This window comes from Xenopus laevis, chromosome 6L (genome assembly GCF_017654675.1).
Source record: "Xenopus laevis strain J_2021 chromosome 6L, Xenopus_laevis_v10.1, whole genome shotgun sequence".
In the NCBI taxonomy this organism is placed as follows: domain Eukaryota; kingdom Metazoa; phylum Chordata; class Amphibia; order Anura; family Pipidae; genus Xenopus; species Xenopus laevis.
In genome coordinates, this window is record NC_054381.1 from 112381818 (window position 1) to 112402246 (window position 20429).

The 20429-nt window shown below is 40.7% G+C and overlaps 1 protein-coding gene across 1 annotated transcript in view; it reads left to right on the plus strand.

Annotated features, from left to right (window-relative positions):
• LOC108718546 (laminin subunit alpha-1) overlaps positions 1-20429 on the plus strand; it is a 111962-nt gene that overhangs the window by 22684 nt on the left and 68849 nt on the right. The window contains exons 2-3 of the mRNA XM_041566381.1: positions 2396-2566; positions 4123-4235. Of these exons, the coding sequence (XP_041422315.1) occupies positions 2396-2566; positions 4123-4235 (284 nt within the window). The remainder of the gene's footprint in view (positions 1-2395; positions 2567-4122; positions 4236-20429) is intronic.

A 20429-nucleotide genomic window follows, 5' to 3' on the forward strand; every position in this document is an offset into this window, starting at 1 on the left:
TAATTTATAAAAAAAAAATCGAATGTAAAAAACTCAAATCAGTGGGAGAAAAACTTGAATGCTCAAATTAATCGAATTTTCAGGGGGGAAAAAAACTTGAATCGCTCAAATTAGTTGAGTTTTTTAACGAAACCCACTGAAAAAAACTTGAACATCATGAAGGCTACAAACATCTTCAAATGGTTGAAGGGACCTCTGCCATTGACTTCTACGTGATCTCCACAGGTTTTAGCTGGAGTATTTTCAAATTGGAAGTTACGCCGCTGATGGTAATCAATGGAAATCAATTAGGTAGCAACCTTTATATACCCATTACCCCTGGTCCAAAATATCTGGTATCAGGCCAAATAATAGTGAGAATGTGTTATTTGTACTAAAAACAGAACGATTTATAGCTTTTTGTTTTGCTTTGAACTTTGTGGTTTGAGCAACTTCTCTGTTCTGAAAAGAAGAATTATTTTTGTTCTTAGAGGGGAAACTATTTCAGTACAATCAGTGCAAACAAGTTGCTTGAGTTTATTGTTCTTTTCTTTCTGCACCGTTTCTTCTGCAGTTGAAACATTCCATATTTTGTTACACAGGGATACTACTTTTTTACTTGCCATGCTTGTGATCTACTTTAGGAAGCAATCATGCAGTTCAGTTGCCAAAAAGCTTAGGGATTTAACGTTTATCTGTGTTCATGCTCCTAGAGCTGAAAAACTGCTAAGCTTGCAAATTCCTTCGTATACATAGAACAACTTTGGCTCTCACTCTCTCTTTTCTTCTGCTCTATTGTAGTCTGCTCTGTGCTGCTAACTCATCTTTAGTGTATTTTTCCAATAGTCTGTAGAGAGATTAATGTACAGGGTTCTACTTAGTTAGCCAGCCACACATGCACAGATATTGTTGTTAAATATGTCATTAGATACAAGGTTTTGTGCAATATCTGGGACATGACCAATGCATTTTTTATAGTTCTTTATTAGAAAAGTCTCAAATACAGAATACCTTATCAGTTATTATGATACATTTTGGGTATATGCATAATGAAACAAAATCCAGAACCAGTAAAATAAACATAGATTACATTCAACCTAAATTGTGGTGTCATTCTTATCAAGAATTGTAGACTGTGTATTGTATTATTTAGAACATTAAGAAAAATGGCTTTATAAGTTACCATAGCGCCTAGTGTGGGGTGTGGAGTATTATGAAGAGGGAGCTCTGGGGACAACCCTTAAACATCGTCTTCAAGGTCGAGCCATGAACCCCAGACCTTTTAAAAATTTTGTGGACAGCCTCTTTTCATGTATGTCAGTTTATATATTTGGGTAGCCTTGCGAATGAGATCTTCTCATAGAGCCAGTGTTGGGCCCTTGGCAGTGTTCCACTTCCACACAATTGTTTTCTTAGCATACATACAGAGCAGGGATAGGAGGGTTTGTACAGCTTTTCTGATGGAAAGCTCTTCAACCAGGTCAAGGGGAGATTGATATGTCTAGTCTGACCTGGATCTGTTGTGCTACCATAAACCAGAATTGGTGGGCAAAGGGAAACAATCATATCATGTGGAAGAAATCTGCTGGACCCGTCTGGCATCTGGGACAGTCCTGACTTATGGCAGGGTTCAGCTTATGCAGGCGGCTTATATCTTCTTGGTATTGTTTTTGGAGGAGAAGAGAACATTAGGCCAGTTATGTGTTCTAACTTGCAATTTACAGACTCTTTTCTGCAGTTTTAGTTTGATGCCCCCTTCAATCACAAATGCGGCTCCTTTATGTCTGCTACTGAGCTGTGCACACAATTTCTTAATATTCTTTCTTTTTTGGAAGAACAATGTCCATAAAAGACAAAGACCATAAAGTTAGAAATGGCCCCTTTACCTTCACCACTTGGATTTGTGTGTGTTTTTTTAATATATTTATTAGGGTAAGGATGATTAAACTACACAAAGGGGCAAAGGCATTAGAATTAGAGCATTAATTAAGTGCAGTTCGGATCCCACATGCATTACATTCAGCAAGTGCAATACAAATGGCTTAAATAAGAATATACCGATTTACTTTTGCTTTTGTCGACAGTGGCCAAATGGTCTTGAAAAATATTTAGGAACGTTAGGTTTTAGGTAATTGACAACTGCTTTTAGCTTGCCACTAGCAGCTGAAGAGTTATATGCTGGCTAACCCTAAATAACAGACATTTACTATAGATCCCAGGGCTTCCATTTTGTTTGTACAAGTGCTAATGTTCACATTCAATACTTAATTGCAGTGACAGATATGCTGTTGTTGTTGGAAAATCTGCTGCTTTCAATTGTATTTTTTCATTATTTATAACTGATCAGTATAGCTTCTACTGTATGTTTCTATGTTGTAAAACAATTGTGTCTAATGGCAATTTAACTTCTTTTTAGGCTTGTTTCCTGCCATATTAAATCTTGCAAGCAATGCACAAATTTCCACTAATGCTACCTGTGGGGAGATGGGTCCAGAGATGTTCTGCAAGCTTGTGGAACATGTGCCAGGAAGGCCAGTTCGCAATGCGCAGTGTCGTATGTGTGACCAGAACAGCATCAATCCTAAAGGTAAGGCTGGCTTGATGTTTCTTACCTAACAACATTAAATATTATGGTAATTATGTGTTTGTGTTATGGGGCACCATAAAGGGCTAAACTACATGGGAAATTTTCATCCGATTTTGTGGGTCAGATCTTATCTGATCTTGCCAAGATCCTACAAAATCTGATCCCCATAGCTGTAATTTTAAGTCGACTCAAATAAAGTCAGATGCCGTGTTTTGTATATACATCTATATCTGACATTAAATGTATTTCAATGAGAAGAAAAAGTTGGTTAGACACCATTAGGTTTTATCTCATCAGATTAAGATATAACATACAGGAGTGTCGTGTTGGATGGCAAATCTTCTAGTTTACACATCAGATTTTTGTATCAGTCCTAGTATATTTTAACCCATGTGACTCCATCCAACTTGTAGGATGTGATCTGTCAATCCAACACCTTCCTACAAATTCTTCCATGTAGTTTAGCCCTAAGTATAAGGCTTTGTATACAAAGGTTATAGTGGCTTGTATTTAGGCTTGGATAACTTATTAGGCTACTGTACCTGCTGAGTCGGATAATATTAAAAAAGCAGAGAAAGAAAAAATTATGCAATACAAGTCAGAAAGAGGTCTGTGCATTGAACTGCAGGAATGGGAGAAAACATTGGGGTAATTGTCAGGGAAAGTATGATGGCTGGATGGAAGTTCAAAGAGGTGAAAGAAACAAAAGACAATAGAGCATTAAAGAAGTAAAAGAGGGAGAAGCATAAGAGAAAGAAGGACAGAGAAAAGAACGACAGGATTGGGTGTAGTATGTGCAGTAGGGAAGAAGACAAAGACTGGGTTATTAAAGCCACATAAGATGTAAGGACAGGTTAAAAGAATGTGGGATATAGAAAGCATGAACAAAATAGGAAAAGCATGGAAAATAATAATGTGGACAACATGCACAATAGATTTCATACAATTCAATGTTTGACCAACCTTGTATGATCATCTGTGCATGTCTGGAGAAAACTAAAAAAAGTGTAGTTGGCAAATATATGGGTTCATTGGCCAACCCAAATATTCATGGGCCTGTATTTTTGCAGAATGATAACACCGATTTGCCTGTGGAAATGATTAAGGGGGGGGTGGGGGGAGATAAAAGGAGTAAGGAAGTTTGTAAATTAGGGAAAGATGAGTATGGGCTTCTTCCCAGCATCCTGTTTTTACTGACATCCAAAGAAGTTGAGGTGGGCTGCCATTAGGAAAAATTGTGTCATGGGGGCTGGTATTTTTGAGACATCCATAGAAAATTGTGCCTATCTATCTATCTATCTATCTATCTATCTATCTATCTATCTATCTATCTATCTATCTATCTATAGTCTAGTACAAGTAGAAGGTTACAGCCATGGGCCAGAGTGTACATTAAGAGCTGGAGAGCCACTTTTCTGAGTGTGTTTGCATATAGTTTACAAAGTTGGTATTTTATGAGGACTTGCTCCTCTGCCACCATCACTGTAGCCATCATTCCCGAAGCCATACATTTCTGTTGCTAATAATCCAATAATGTTCTTTGTACTTCCTTGCAGAAAGACATCCAATTACTAATGCTATTGATGGTACCAATGACTGGTGGCAAAGTCCAAGCATACAGAACGGGCGAGTTTACCACTGGGTTACTATAACCTTAGATTTAAAACAAGTAAGCAAATAATTTCATGTTCCATTTCATTACACTATTGTTTTTTTTTTAATTCTTAAAAGTTCTGAAACTCATTTGAATACTTACGGGGGAATGTAATAAAAATCGCTAACGGAAAAACTATTCGCAATGCGAACAGTTATGCCTTTACGCGAACAAATTTGGCTTTGTGCGAATTTAATATAGCTTTTGTGAGCCCGGAAACTGTTTAGCGACCACTTCCGACAGTGAAAGACCGTTTGCGAATTTTATAGTTTGCGCCAATGCGCAGTCAATGTAATAAAACTTCTTACTGAAAAAGTCGTTATGTTTGCTCCAAAAGATTACGACACCTTCAAGCACTTCTTATGAGTGCGCAATTAAAATTCGCAATGTGCAATTAAAATTCGCAATGCAATAACAGTTTAAGGAACAATATTACATTGCGAGATGTGGATTTTTAGTATTATTGGTGCGAATTATTTTGCTCTTTGCAACTTTTATTACATTCCCCTGTTAAAGTCTTGATGCTTATGAATTCGGACAAATCCCAGTACAGGGATGAGATCTCAGAAACCCAGTATCCACAAAGCTCTGACTTATGAGATGGCCATCTCCCTAAAACAACCTTGTATTTGATTCCAACTTAAAGATCATTAATCCATATTGGTGGCAAACAATCCTATTGCGGTTATTTAGTATTTATTTAATCATTATTTAGTAGACTAAGGAGCCTATTTATCATGCTGTACAAAAATTGGAGGAAAACATGGAGATCCAATTTGCAGAAAATCCCAAATCCTGAGCATTCTGGATATTAGGTTCCATACCTGTACTTAATACGCAAGACTGGTTATAGGTGAACTATTTTACAGGTCATGGGGAAGGTGTTAGGGACAGGGCTCTTAAGCATCATTTTCCAATCCCTAAATTGTGGGTCTGAATGACACAAAACGTATGGGTTGGGAAGAGGGATGCCTACATAGCTTTCCCAGCCCGCCCCCCATTGAATACATTGCTGCCACTTTCAAGAAGTGTTGTATTAATTGGTAGCACAATCTATTAATACATACAGGTATGGGATTCGTTATCCGGAAAATTACAAATTACGGGATGACCATCTCCCATAGACTCAATTTTAATTAAATAATTCACAGTTTTAGAAATGATTTACCTTTTCTCTGTAATTAAACAGCACCTTGTACTTGATCACAGCTAAGATATAATTAATTTTAATTAGAGGCAAATAATCCTACTGGGTTTAATTGATGTTTAAATGCTTTTTTAGTAGTCTTAAGGTATGAAGATCCAGAGTACAAAAACTCTGTATAAATCCTGAGCATTCTGGATAACAGGTCCCATACCTGTATATTCGTTCTGGAGCACACAGTGGAACAGTGGAAAATTGTGCAAAAAACATGGCATCTTGCTCCTGTTTGTACCCTGTCTCAAAGTTTGTAAATGATCCCTGAAGTGTTTTGGTTCCTTTCTGACTTTATTTTTTAATCTTTAGGTCTATTTTGTCTTCTCTTCCTGTAAAATCTGTATCTCAAATCTTTGTTAGCTGTTAATGACTTGTGAATTTGGCTGCATTATATTGTGTTCTCTACATTTATAATGTGAGAACCCACTATCCTTCAAGTTAATGCAAATTATTTGAAAGGCGTAGACAAATTGCTTTAGAAGAAATAACAAGAAGTTCACAAGCCATGAATAATAAAAGATCATTTCAGTGTATAATTTTCCTTTCCTATGAATGCCGTGGTGACATTGCTATTTTTTATATTTCCAATCACATAATAAGGCCCATCTCGTCGAGAACTTTCCCTTTCTTTGCTTGACATGAACTGAAATGAGTAGCATGTCTGTACACTATGAAATCTCACTGGGATCAGCTTGTTGGTAATGAATAATGCAAAGCTTTTGCTGAAGGACTTGCTTGCTGGGAATGTCACTTTGTCATGGGTAAACAAGTTCAATTTCTAGTCTAATTTTCTGTATGACCTTGAGGCAGTCACAGTACAGGCCCTAACTGGGGACACTGTGTAGTGACAAAGAACTTGCCAGTTTTTGTTACATTACAGAGTGTGTGCTGAAAAGTATAGTGCCCTTTGCTCCAGAAATTGCCTGCATTTTATATTATAAATTCAAATGATCCACACATTGGAGTATTCTGAGGACTTTGTGTGCTTTGCATGCTGTTCCATCCATTATTATATACCCGTAAGATATGGTTTTACTCCTTGATGGGCCTGTGTGGAATTATGGTAGTCAACAAAAAAACATGCATTTGCTTCCTGTCCCAACTAGCTCATTATGAGCCTAATTTATCTGAATAATATTTCCATTTTAACAAGAAATTATGAATGAATGCATTCTTTTGAAAAGTGTAACCATATATGTACGACACGGCTGCCCCAAAATCAATTAAGCAGCCATATAGAAGTCATGTATTAGGTACAAGTATAGGATCTGTTATCCAGAAACCTGTTAATTACGGGAACGCCGTCTCCCATAGACTCAATTTTAATCAAATAATTTAAATTTTAAAAATGATTTCCTTTTTTTCTCTATAATAATAAATCAGTACCTTGTACTTGAGCCTAGCTAAGACATAGTTAATCCTTATTAGTCTCAACACAATCAGATTTATTTTGTACTTAAATGATTTGTTGTAGACTTAAAAGTATGGGCATCCAAATTACAGAAAGATCCCTTATGTGGAAAACCCCAAGTCCTGAGCATTCTGGATACACATACAAGCTAGCAAAGGAAACTTATTCTTAGTTTATTTGTTTTTTTTATTTTGTTACAGACAGCCTTTGCGAAGATTTTAGCTGTTCAGTCTTAAAACACATACTGGCATAATAGTTAATATAAGACATGTCATTTACAAAGTGCAGGACAGAGTGCAAAGTGCAAAAAAATGGATGTAAACTACCATTTTATTTGCACATGCCTGCACTTTTCTGAGTTGCTGTAGGTCTCTGCTCCAAAATGAAATGTCTTGACCAGTGCATGTCCCATTAATACGTTACTGTCTGTGTTTATGAGGGGCAGGCATGGCTGTATTCTTGTGGCACTTAATGGTCTCTGCACAGATACCTGCATCAGCTCAGTAAAGTGCATGGCAAGTAGCAGTGTGCAACAAACATTCCAGTTTGCACCCAGCAAAATAGAAAAAAACTGCTGCAACTCCTTAGTTCCTACTATTCTGATCACTTGGTTTGTCCTGCAGCGGGTCGGGTACCCGCGGGTTACCCTAAAAAAAGCAGGCACCTTGCGGAATGAGGGGAGGATTTTAAGGTGCAGGTATAGCTGGGGTTGTGGGTCTTCGGATCGTGGGTCTCAACTAAATTTCTTATCTTATGTAATATTGTCTATATTTTACTCCTTTTTAAGTTTTACAAAACTTGTTTCTGTCCTGCCTTCTTTTGATGATGTCACTTCCGGTTTGCAGCACCATCATTTCCTGTTTGATGGTGGTCGGCGGGTTACGGGTCAGGTCGCAGGCTGCGGCTTGCGGGTCCTGGTCGGGTCTGGGTTCTAGAAATTGGTTCATATAGTAAAGAAGTAGGATGGCACACAATGTTGCAATCATTCTAAAACATAAGTGTTTTATTTGGATCTCAAACGCAGTGTTTGAGATCCAAATAAAACACTTATGTTTTAGCACGATTGCAACAGTGTGTGCCATCCTACTTCTTTACTAGATGGAACAAGGGAACCAAGTCAAGCAGCAAGGTTTCTGGATAGAACACCACCAACATACAGCCATAGTCTTTTAAACAATTGTATGCTACTTAGAAATTGGTTCCACGCGTGGAACCAATTGTGGGGTACAGGAGTCGGTGAGAAGTGACTTGTGCTACTTTAGGTCTCAACTTTCCTAAGGAAATTGCAGTTGGCAAACTGGCTCGTGGGAGTACAAAGCTATAAAACTCTTGAAGCACAAGTCATCTAGAAGATTTTATAGTTTACTATCTATATAAACCTGCAACCAGTAACATTCCAAAAGCAGCATTTTGGCACAAACTGTTACAAAGAAATCAACTCTAAAGCAGCCATCCCATGTATTTTGCGCTAATTAAACACTAATCATTTGCCACGCCTTTGTATTTTACTATTGATTAAATGAGCAGACACATCTAATAAATATATGCCCCTGTGATTTTTTTTTGTCTTTTAAAGGGAATGTCAACCCAAAAAAATATTTTTTTGACAAAGCAGCTGATTAAAGGGGTGGTTCGCCTTTAAGTAAACTTTTAATATGTAATAGAATGGCCAATTTTAAGGAATTTTTCCATTGGTTTTGGTTATTTATTTTTGTATAGTTTTATAATAAATATATAAAAGAATCTTTCCAGCTTTCAAATAGGCATCGCTGATCCCATCTAAAAAAACATATGCTCTGTAAGGCTACACATTCATTGTTATAGCTAATTTAAGTTTGTCATCATTTTAGTAAGGTCCTCTCCTATTCATATTCAGTCTCTTATTCAAAGCAATGTATGGTTGCTAGGATAATTTGGGCCCTAGATACTAGATTGTTTATAATGCAAATTGAAGAGCAGCTGAATGAAAAGCTAAATAACCTTAAATAATAAAAAATGAAAACCAATTGCAAATTGTCTCAGAACATCACTATTTACATCATACTTAGGGGCCGATTCACTAAGGGTCGAATATCGAGGGTTAATTAACCCTCGATATTCGACTAGGAATTAAAATCCTTCGACTTCGAATATCGAAGTCGAAGGATTTAGCGCAGATAGGATAATTCCTTCGATCGAACGATAAAATCCTACGAATCGAACGATTCGAAGGATTTTAATCCAACGATCGAAGGAATTATCCTTTGATCAAAAAAAGTTAGGCAAGCCTATGGGGACCTTCCCCATAGGCTAACATTGACTTCGGTAGCTTTTAGATGGCGAACTAGGGGGTAGGGATGTAGCGAACGTCGGAAAAAAAGTTCGCGAACATATTCGCGAACTTGCGCAAAAATGCGAGCGGTTCGCGAACCCCATAGACTTCAATGGGAAGGCGAACTTTAACATCTAGAAAAGACATTTCTGGCCAGAAAAATGATTTTAAAGTTGTTTAAAGGGTGCAACGACCTGGACAGTGGCATGCCAGAGGGGGATCAAGGGCAAAAATGTATCTGAAAAATCTGCCTGTGTGTGCTTGGAAGAGATAGTGTAGGGGGAGAGCTGTTAGTGATTTCAGGGACAGATGATAGTAAGTTTGCTGGCTAGTAATCTGCTTGATACTGCTCTGTATTGGAGGGACAGAAGTCTGCAGGGATTTGAGGGACATTTTAGCTTAGGTAGCTTTGCTGGCTAGTAATCTACTGTTCTCTTTAAACAACTGCCATACGTTGACCTTGTAGGCATTGTTTGCCCAGTTTTTTTGGACGCAGCCACTGAAGCACAGTTGCCATAAAAAATATGCCATATAAATGCTGAAAATAGTAATTTTTCGCCATACGTTGACCTTGTAGACATTGTTTGCCCAGTTTTTTTGGTTGCAGCCACTGAAGCACAGTTGCCAGAAAAAATATGCCATATAAATGCTGAAAATAGTCATTTTTTGCCATACGTTGACCTTGTAGGCATTGTTTTCCCAGTTTTTTTGGTCGCAGCCACTGAAGCACAGTTGCCAGAAAAAATATGCCATATAAATGCTGAAAATAGTAATTTTTTGCCATATACGTTGAGTCAACGTATGGCAAAAAATGACTATTTTCAGCATTTATATGGCATATTTTTTCTGGCCTCTGTGCTTCAGTGGCTGCGGCCAAAAAACTGGGCAAACAATGCCTACAAGGTCAACGTCGTTGACCTTGTAGGCATTGTTTGCCCAGTTTTTTTGGCCGCAGCCACTGAAGCACAGAGGCCAGAAAAAATATGCCATATAAATGCTGAAAATAGTCATTTTTTTGGTCGCAGCCACTGAAGCACAGTTGCCAGAAAAATTATGCCATATAAATGCTGAAAATATGCATTTTTTTGGTTGCAGCCACTGAAGCACAGAGGCCAGAAAAATTATGCCATATAAATGCTGAAAATATAAATTTTTTTGGTTGCAGCCACTGAAGCACAGAGGCCAGAAAAATTATGCCATATAAATGCTGAAAATATGCATTTTTTTGGTCGCAGCCACTGAAGCACAGTTGCCAGAAAAATTATGCCATATAAATGCTGAAAATATAAATTTTTTTGGTTGCAGCCACTGAAGCACAGAGGCCAGAAAAATTATGCCATATAAATGCTGAAAATATGCATTTTTTTGGTCGCAGCCACTGAAGCACAGTTGCCAGAAAAATTATGCCATATAAATGCTGAAAATATGCATTTTTTTGGTTGCAGCCACTGAAGCACAGAGGCCAGAAAAATTATGCCATATAAATGCAGAAAATATGCATTTTTTTGGACGCAGCCACTGAAGCACAGTTGCCAGAAAAAATATGCCATATAAATGCTGAAAATAGTCATTTTTTGCCATACGTTGACCTTGTAGACATTGTTTGCCCAGTTTTTTTGGTTGCAGCCACTGAAGCACAGAGGCCAGAAAAAATTAAACCAGTAGGGTTTGCACCCTAGTTTGTAACGGTGGCGGAGGGAGGAGGAGGACGCTAAAGGACAGCTGTGTGTGGAGTCATGAGGCTTGAAGAGAAGGACAGCTGCATAGAAGTCAGAACAAGTCTTCCGGCGTGCAGTAACCCTCCGAGATCCACCCCTCATTCATTTTAATAAAGGTCAGGTAATCGACACTTTTGTGACCTAGGCGAGTTCTCTTCTCAGTTACAATCCCTCCTGCTGCACTGAAGGTCCTTTCTGAGAGCACACTTGAGGCTGGGCAAGACAAGAGGTTCATGGCAAATTGTGACAGCTCTGGCCACAGATCAAGCCTGCGCACCCAGTAGTCCAGGGGTTCATCGCTCCTCAGAGTGTCGATATCTGCAGTTAATGCCAGGTAGTCCGCTACCTGCCGGTCGAGGCGTTCTTTGAGGGTGGATCCAGAAGGGTTGTGGCGCTGCCTTGGACAGAAAAACATTTGCATGTCTGACGTTACAGACTGGCCAAAGGGCTTTGTCCTTGCAGGTGTGCTCGTGGCAGGATTACTGGCACCTCTGCCCCTGGAATGTTGATGAGTTCCTGAAGTGACATCACCCTTAAAAGCATTGTACAACATGTTTTGCAGGCTGGTTTGTAAATGCCGCATCTTTTCGGACTTGTGGTATGTTGGTAACATTTCTGACACTTTATGCTTGTACCGAGGGTCTAGTAGCGTTGCGACCCAGTACAGGTCCTTCTCCTTAAGCCTCTTGATACGGGGGTCCTTCAACAGGCATGACAGCATGAAAGACCCCATTCTCACAAGGTTGGATGCAGAGCTATCCATCTCCGCTTCCTCATTATCAAGGACTGCATCATCCACGGTCTCCTCCCCCCAGCCACGTACAAGACCAGGGGTCCCCAAAAGGTCACCACTAGCCCCCTGGGAAGCCTGCTCCTGTTGGTCCTCCTCCTCCTCCTCCACAAAGCCACCTTCCTCCTCTGACTCCACTTCTGGCACCTCTCCCTGCGTTGCAGCAGGTGCCTGGGTTCGTTCTGGTGATTCCGACCAGAAATCGTGCGCTTCCAGCTCCTCGTCACGCTGGTCTACAGCCTCATCTGTCACTCGTCGCACGGCACGCTCCAGGAAGAAAGCGAAGGGTATTAGGTCGCTGATGGTGCCTTCGGTGCGACTGACCATATTTGTCACCTCTTCAAAAGGTCGCATGAGCCTGCAGGCATCGCGCATAAGCACCCAGTAACGGGGGAAAAAAATCCCCAGCTGTGCAGATCCAGTCCTACCACCCAGTTCAAAAAGGTACTCGTTGACGGCCCTTTGTTGTTGCAGCAGACGTTCCAACATAAGGAGCGTTGAATTCCAGCGAGTCTGGCTGTCAGAAATCAAACGCCTGACTGGCATGTTGTAGCGCTGCTGAATGTCAGCAAGGCGTGCCATGGCTGTGTAGGAACGTCTGAAATGGGCCGACACCTTTCTGGACTGGGTGAGAACGTCCTGGAATCCTGGGTACTTGGAGACAAAACGTTGGACTATTAAATTTAACACATGTGCCATGCAGGGCACATGTGTTAAATTGCCTAGTCTCAACGCTGCCAACAGATTGCTTCCATTGTCACACACCACTTTTCCGATCTGCAGTTGGTGTGGGGTCAGCCACCGATCGGCCTGTGACTGCAGAGATGACAGGAGTACAGATCCGGTATGGTTTTTGCTTTCCAGGCACGTCATCCCCAAGACAGCGTGACAACGGCGTACCTGGCACGTCGAATAGCCTAGGGGGAGCTGGGGGTGCACAGGTGTGGAGGAGGAGAAGGAGGACCAGCAGCAGAGTAAGAAGAAGAAGAAGACGAGGTAGAGAGCGATGGAGGAGTAGAGGTGGTGGCAGAACCGCGTGCAATCCGTGGCGGTGACACCAACTCCACTGTTGTTGTTGAGCTACCCATTCCCTGCTTCCCAGCCATTACCAAGTTCACCCAGTGGGCAGTGTAGGTGACATACCTGCCCTGACCATGCTTGGAGGACCATGCGTCAGTAGTCATATGGACCTTTGGCCCAACACTAAGTGACAGAGATGCGGTAACTTGGCTCTGCACATGTTGGTACAGGTGTGGTATTCCCTTTTTAGAAAAAAAATTGCGGCTGGGTACCTTCCACTGCGGTGTCCCAATTGCTACAAATTTGCGGAAGGCCTCAGAGTCCACCAGCTGGTATGGTAAAAGCTGGCGGGCTAAGAGTGCAGACAAGCCAGCTGTCAGACGCCGGGCAAGGGGGTGACAGTCAGACATTGGCTTCTTACGCTCAAACATGGCCTTCACAGAAACTTGGCTGGTGGCAGATGACTGGGAATGGGAACAGGTGGTCAAGGTGGAAGGCGGAGTGGAGGGTGGTTCAGACGGGTCAAGGAGAGCAGAGGTAGAGCAGTAAGATGCTGGACCAGAAGGAGTGTGGCTTTTAGTTTGCCTGTTGCCTTTGAGGTGTTGCTCCCAAAGTGCTTTGTGCTTGCCGCTCATGTGCCTTCGCATAGAAGTTGTACCTATGTGGCTGTTGGGCTTACCAAGGCTCAGTTTCTGACTGCACTCATTGCAAATTACAATGCTTTTGTCAGAGGCACACACATTAAAAAAATCCCACACTGCTGACTTTTTGGAAGTGTGCGATCTGGCGGTAACAGTAGAAGTTGGCGGCATTGGCGGCAATGGCGGGTGCGTTGGCCGGCTGAACACAGGTGCCGATACATGTTGTTGCCCTACTGATCCCTGCGGGCTGTCCTCCCTGCTTCTTCTAAGTCTTATTCTCCTACTGCCTCTCTGACTCTCCGTCTCTCCATCTGAACTACCCTCCTCTTGCTCTCTTCTACTAGGCACCCACAAAACATCAATCTCCTCATCATCATTCTCCTCAGATGCATCAATTTCTTCTGACACATCACAGAAGGAAGCAGCAGCGGGGACCTCCTCCTCATCACTCATTATGTCCATCTCTATCGTGTTCTCTGCCAGAATTAAATCTGGTGTAAGGTCCTCATCTCCTTCATCTTCTTCTGGCAATAATGGTTGCGCATTACTCAGTTCAAGAAACTCATGGGAAAATAACTCCTCTGACCCCAGTGAAGAAGGGGCACCGGTGGTGGAGGAAGTGTTACGTGGGGTGGCCATAGCAGTGGAGGATGAGGAGGATGTTGTGGTAAAGTTAGAAACGGTAGAGGATGGGGTGTGCTGTGTGAGCCAGTCAACTACCTCTTCAGCATTTTGGGAGTTCAGGGTCATTGGCTTTTTAAAACTTGGCAATTTGCTAGGGCCACAGGATTGCATAGCAGCACGGCCCCTAGCACGGCCTCTGCGTGGCGGCCTGCCTTTGCCTGGCATTATTTTTAAAAAAACAACAACAACAACAAAAACTCAGTTGGTTTTTCTGGAAACGATAATACACACAGCTAGATGGCGGGTTGAAGAAAACAGTGTGCAAATAATGCCTACAAGGTCAACGTATACACTACTACAGCGGTGGATACGGATTACGTAAAATATATGAATGCTGCTTGAAAAAAGTCACTCCGGTGTTTTTTCTGGAGACGGTAATATTATGGATATTTAGACAGAATGTGAACAAGGTCACACAGCTAGATGGCGGGTTGAAGAAAACAGTGTGCAAATAATGCCTACAAGGTCAACGTATACACTACTACAGCGGTGGATACGGATTACGTAAAATATATTATGGCTGCTTGAAAAAAGTCACTCCGGTGTTTTTTCTGGAGACGGTAATATTATGGATATTTAGACAGAATGTGAACAAGGTCACACAGCTAGATGGCGGGTTGAAGAAAACAGTGTGCAAATAATGCCTACAAGGTCAACGTATACACTACTACAGCGGTGGATACGGATTACGTAAAATATATGAATGCTGCTTGAAAAAAAGTAACTCAAGTGGTTTTTCTAGAGACGATAATATTATCAATATTTAGACAAAATGTGAACAAGCTCACACAGCTAGATGGCGGGTTGAAGAAAACACTGTGCAAATAATGCCTACAAGGTCAACGTATACACTACTACAGCGGTGGATACGGATTACGTAAAATATATGAATGCTGCTTGAAAAAAGTCACTCCGGTGTTTTTTCTGGAGACGGTAATATTATGGATATTTAGACAGAATGTGAACAAGGTCACACAGCTAGATGGCGGGTTGAAGAAAACAGTGTGCAAATAATGCCTACAAGGTCAACGTATACACTACTACAGCGGTGGATACGGATTACGTAAAATATATTATGGCTGCTTGAAAAAAGTCACTCCGGTGTTTTTTCTGGAGACGGTAATATTATGGATATTTAGACAGAATGTGAACAAGGTCACACAGCTAGATGGCGGGTTGAAGAAAACAGTGTGCAAATAATGCCTACAGGGCAAATAATGCCTAAAAGGTCAACTTATACACTACTACAGCGGTAGTAAAATAAAAAAAGTAAAATAAAAAAAAAATGAATATTAAAAAAAAAAAATTAAAGTTGGTGCTGCTGAACTACTAGGAGCAGCAGATTAGCACACCAGTCCCACTCCCCAACACTGCTAGACTAATAGCACTGGGCTCTTATAGTAGTAGTAGTAGTAGTAGTAAAACAACAAAAAAATAAATAAAAGCAGTCCTTACAAGGACTACTGTTATTGCAGCAGTCAGCAGATGAGATCAGAAGCAGGACAGCTGCCCACTGCAGCTACATACAGAGCACTGCAGTAGAAGGTAGATTACTAGCCAGCAAAGCTACCTAAGCTTAAATGTCCCTCAAACCCCTGCAGACTTCTGTCCCTCCAATAACAGAGCAGTATCAAAACGATTACTAGCCAGCAAACTTTCAACTGTCCCTGAAATCACTAACAGGCAGCAGCTCTCTCCCTACACTATCTCTTCAGCACACACAGGCAGAGTGAAAAAACGCTGCAGGGCTTCGGTTTTTATAGGGAAGGGGAGTGGTCCAGGGGAGAGCTTCCTGATTGGCTGCCATGTACCTGCTGGTCTGGGGTGAGAGGGCAAAAAAAGCGCCAACAATGGCGAACCCAAAATGGCGAACGTCGCGCGACGTTCGCGAACTTCCGGCGAGCGCGAACACCCGATGTTCGCGCGAACAAGTTCGCCGGCGAACAGTTCGCAACATCTCTACTAGGGGGTCGAAGTTTTTTTTAAAGAGACAGTACTTCGACTATCGAATGGTCGAATAGTCGAATGATTTTTACTATGAATCCTTCGATTTGAAGTCGAAGGTCGAAGTAGCCGATTCGATGGTCGAAGTAGCCCAAAAAAAACTTTGAAATTCGAAGTTTTTTACCTTCAAATCCTTCACTCGAAGTTAGTGAATCGGCCCCTTAAAGTTAACTCAAAGATGAACAACCCCTTTAACAGACCTGTCTATCTATATACCTTTAAAACCACTGAAAATGTTTAATGCATATTGGATAGTTGATTTGATTTATGTTTTCTTTTATTAGGAAACTTTTTTTTTGGGGTTGACTTTCACTTTAAAAGGGAATTATACATTTTGTTAAACCTTGCTGCTATGCTGCATAACATACAATCCCTTTATGCGTCTATATATAATACAGGCCTCCTCTGAAGTGACACTGCTATGATTTCTGTCACTGGCAGCAACTTGTTCTTATGACTATAATGTATCCACATAAACCTGTACTGAGACACTCTCCCATGCCCTAGGATGAGACCTATTGTGCATTAAAGGTTTACTTATCACATTTTGGCTGTAAATTATTGTAGAATAATACTATACCCTTCCACACCTTCCGTTCAGTGCACTGACCTGTCTCAGTTCTATTTCTAGAAAGATGGTTAATGTTTGATTTACCTCATTGACCTTTTACCAATTTGCATTTTAAGTAAATAGGTTCAATTAACTTTTATGTTTTTATTTATGTAAATTACTAGTCTTCAGCCAAGTGTAAAATGAATTTGCTATTGAGCATTTACAACCACAGGACAGCTGCGGAAGGTCGGCTGAATGGGCACATTTTATTAAAACATAGGGGACTAATGTCAGAAAATAATGCTCACTTATGAGTTAATACATTAATATGTGAATGGAGCTAGTATCTGCTGTATATCCAGTTTGCATGGCTAACTATAGTCCAGTGCTAGCCAACAGCATGGTCAGATTGTTAATGTGATTTATAGAATGAATCTTACTCCATCTTTGTTGCGGTTGTTTGAAATTTGCAGCTTGCACACCAGCTAACTTTTCCTTTTTTGTATAAGAATCCATGTATCTCCTAGACCTAACTACTCTTATTTTATGACGTGCAACAAAAAAAAGGGCTAATTACCCCATTTAATACGCAGGTAGTTGCTAGTGTTTTAGGGGAAAAAGCTTCTTCAGGAAGACTTACAATGCAAAAATGACTGTGCAGTAGTGTAAGCCAGGGGCAGTGAGATGTTCAGACATTTTCCTAGATATAAGATAACATTCGGGAAATTTTAATGGAGGTATTTATTCTTAAAACTTGCTGATTGTACTATTGCCTGCATCATGACTAATACCTTTGCTGGCAGAATATGAGCACTTTAGCCCTGGCCCCTTTGTGTGTTAGCGTGCGGGGACAGTGCTCCGTGGTTTTTTTCTGTCGGAATCTGTGCAAGAAAGGCTGTGCATATTTTTACAGTGTTTGCTTATTAAGCCGGCTGGGGGAATGGGATGACTACAAAGAATCTGGTGTTTTGTTCTCTGGGAATTAGCAGCCGCATGGGTCATCAATTATTCTAAACAGAGACAGCTTTACTGAGCGGTGCCCAGCTCCTTATTATGTGCCATGGGGCTTTCACACACACATTTGCTCAGACCTGCATCGCTCAGGTCACACGGGCACTTATTTGGTGTCCAAGGTAACTTTTTGTCTTCTGATTTCAACCATGTGTTGGACCTCATAAAATGAATGCAGTCGTTTTTTTTTTTTCTCTCCTAGGAAATTTCTTTTGCATGAGAGAGTTAATGGGTAAATGATTCCGTAAATGGAACAATCCCATGTAGGTTTTTTGACACAGAGTTTGGATTTCTTGTTTTTGAGTTTATTTGATACAACATCAGTAGATTGTGCACACACAAGTCCAAATTTTTCTACCATTGCATCTTCAAAATTCATGAACCTCCGCTGTTTATTTAACCGTATACATGTGTTATTTGACTATTCACAGGGCCAGCCGTTGGGTTGGGCAACTATTGCAGCATTCTGAGGTGCTACATTGTGGGGGGACACCCAGATTGACATTAATTCATTTGCATAAAAATGTCCAACACTAATAATAAACTTGAAATTTTAGAGATTAGAGCTTTAATATAATAACACTGAATTGTATGTATTGCTTTTTCAATTTTCAAGCTGTGCCCACTGCACGGGGCCACTATTTACTCTAAATTCAGCCATTGTCTACAGTAGCTACTTAGTAATAAGATGGTGGCGTGCTGGGCATGCTCATAGATGCAGATAAAAATGGTCTAACAGCATTAGCATTTCTGAGCATTATATATGCTGACATAGACTTTTGGTGTCTCTCTGTAGGGGCAATTAGAAAATATAAGGAACAGTTCAGGCTATGGAAAGTGCCCAGTTTATCTAGCTCTGCCCCCAAAGATATCACCCTTTGCTTCACTGACTATCAAGCAATACACCCAAAACCATTGCAGTGGGGTGCATATACACGTGGTGAATTTTGGCACCAAAATGCGAGAGTTTGCATTCTCACAACACTGTTTGTGTGCCTGCACCCGGACCAATGCAATGGTTCTGGGTGCAGACAAAGAAGAAAGCTAATGCCAGCAATGGGGCTGATTCTCGGACCGTGTTTATCTCCAGGGCAAGATCAACCTCTCATTTCCAGGAGAGTGTTGGGGTTGGTGCAGAGCATATTGTCTGAAGGGCATGAAAAAGTAAATCTGTCTAAAAGCACAACACTTCGCTACCATGGTGCTCATTCTACCCAATGCATCCCGCTTAACCCTTCTGCAGCAGATGCAGAGCACTACAGTGGTGGCTGTATTGTAGCCTTGCGCTTACTTTCTGCTATAGGCAGGACCAGACTCCCTTGTAACTGTTAGAACCTGCACCCAAAGGCACTCACTAGAGGAAATGTGCAGAAAACACTGCAGTTTGCAATTTTTTGAATACTGCCCTTCTTTTGTTAAATGAGCCATTTGGTGATCTGATTGATGCTGTCATCAGGTATGCTTTCTAGGACAGTACGTCCCATTACAAGTGTTCACTTACTTTATTTCCAACTGCTGTGCCATAAGCTTTATATACTGGACAGCTAGAGCCAGACTCAAGGTACAACAAGCATAGTTTCTAAATGATCTTTTCTTCATGTCTATAAGTGAGTTATATCAAAATCAAAGACTTGCCTCACTGATGAAAACTTTTTGCCTGCCATTGATAGAAATAACTGGTACGCCAATTCAAATGAACAAGAATGATAATTGTGTCTATTATTTGAATCGCTCTGGAACTAAGTTATTGCAAGACATCTTGCGAAAACAGAACTTAATATTGGTGGAGCCCCAAAATAGATTAACAAGGAGTGATGTGCAGATTAATTGAATTGAATGAGACTGAGAGAGAACTTGCATGGCTTTTGGGGGCACTTTGATCTAGCAATGTGCCAGTCATAGTGCAGAAAACTGAGGAGGGCAGTGTAATCTCTCTTTTGAACTACAACTCCCACAATCACTATTTTACACTGTAAAAGCTGGATGAGGAGCCGTGGATAGCTTCACGTGGCTTAACATTCAAACAAGTCTTTTCTGTCATGTCCAGCTCTTGGGATATGTTATATTCCCAGGATGTGCTCACCTAATATTAATGCTGGTCTTGTTCATTCTCATAGAAGAAATGCTGGAGCACATTTTTACTGCAGTTAATGCTTGTTAAATGTGGATTTACAATTAGCTGCATGAGCTGCACTTTTGTCTGGGCTGTGATGAGTCTGGAGCCATTCAAAAATCCCAATATAATGCAAACAGGCCCATTTGCTGTTCAGCCAACCATGTAATGGGAAAAGATTATGTAGGCAGAAAGGGGCTTAGGAAAACTTTGAAAAGAAAGCAAACTTTACATTATGTGAGCCCAGTTGCTTTATTCTTTTCTCAGGATTATAACGGGGAATCCTGTAAATGAAAAGGGTGTCGTAGGAGAGAAGAGAAACCAAAGAGGCATTACAGCAGTCGTGTAAAATGCTAAATATTCCCCAAATTGGCTACAATGATTACTTTGTATGGTACACCTCAAGTTTGACACAATAAACCCCCTTGGTGAGGATATTAACACCTTTTTAATTTAGAACTCATTTCCACCCTAGGGGGGTCATTTACCAAACTTCCAATACAAAAATCATGAAAAATTCCGGTTTTTTTTACCAAAAAAAAAATCTGATTTTTTCGGAATTTATTATATCCCGAGGCTGAAAAAAGTCCAAATCTGAAAATCCACCATCTCCAAGCTGTCGGGTCCTGTAGAAGTCATTGGAAAAGGTCCCACTTCAATATCATGGTCAGCGCTGAGTTTCGGTTAAAAATCAGTTGTTTCTTTGGTGGGAAAATCAGACGTTTTGGCGGGAAATTGGACTTTTGGTGGGAAAT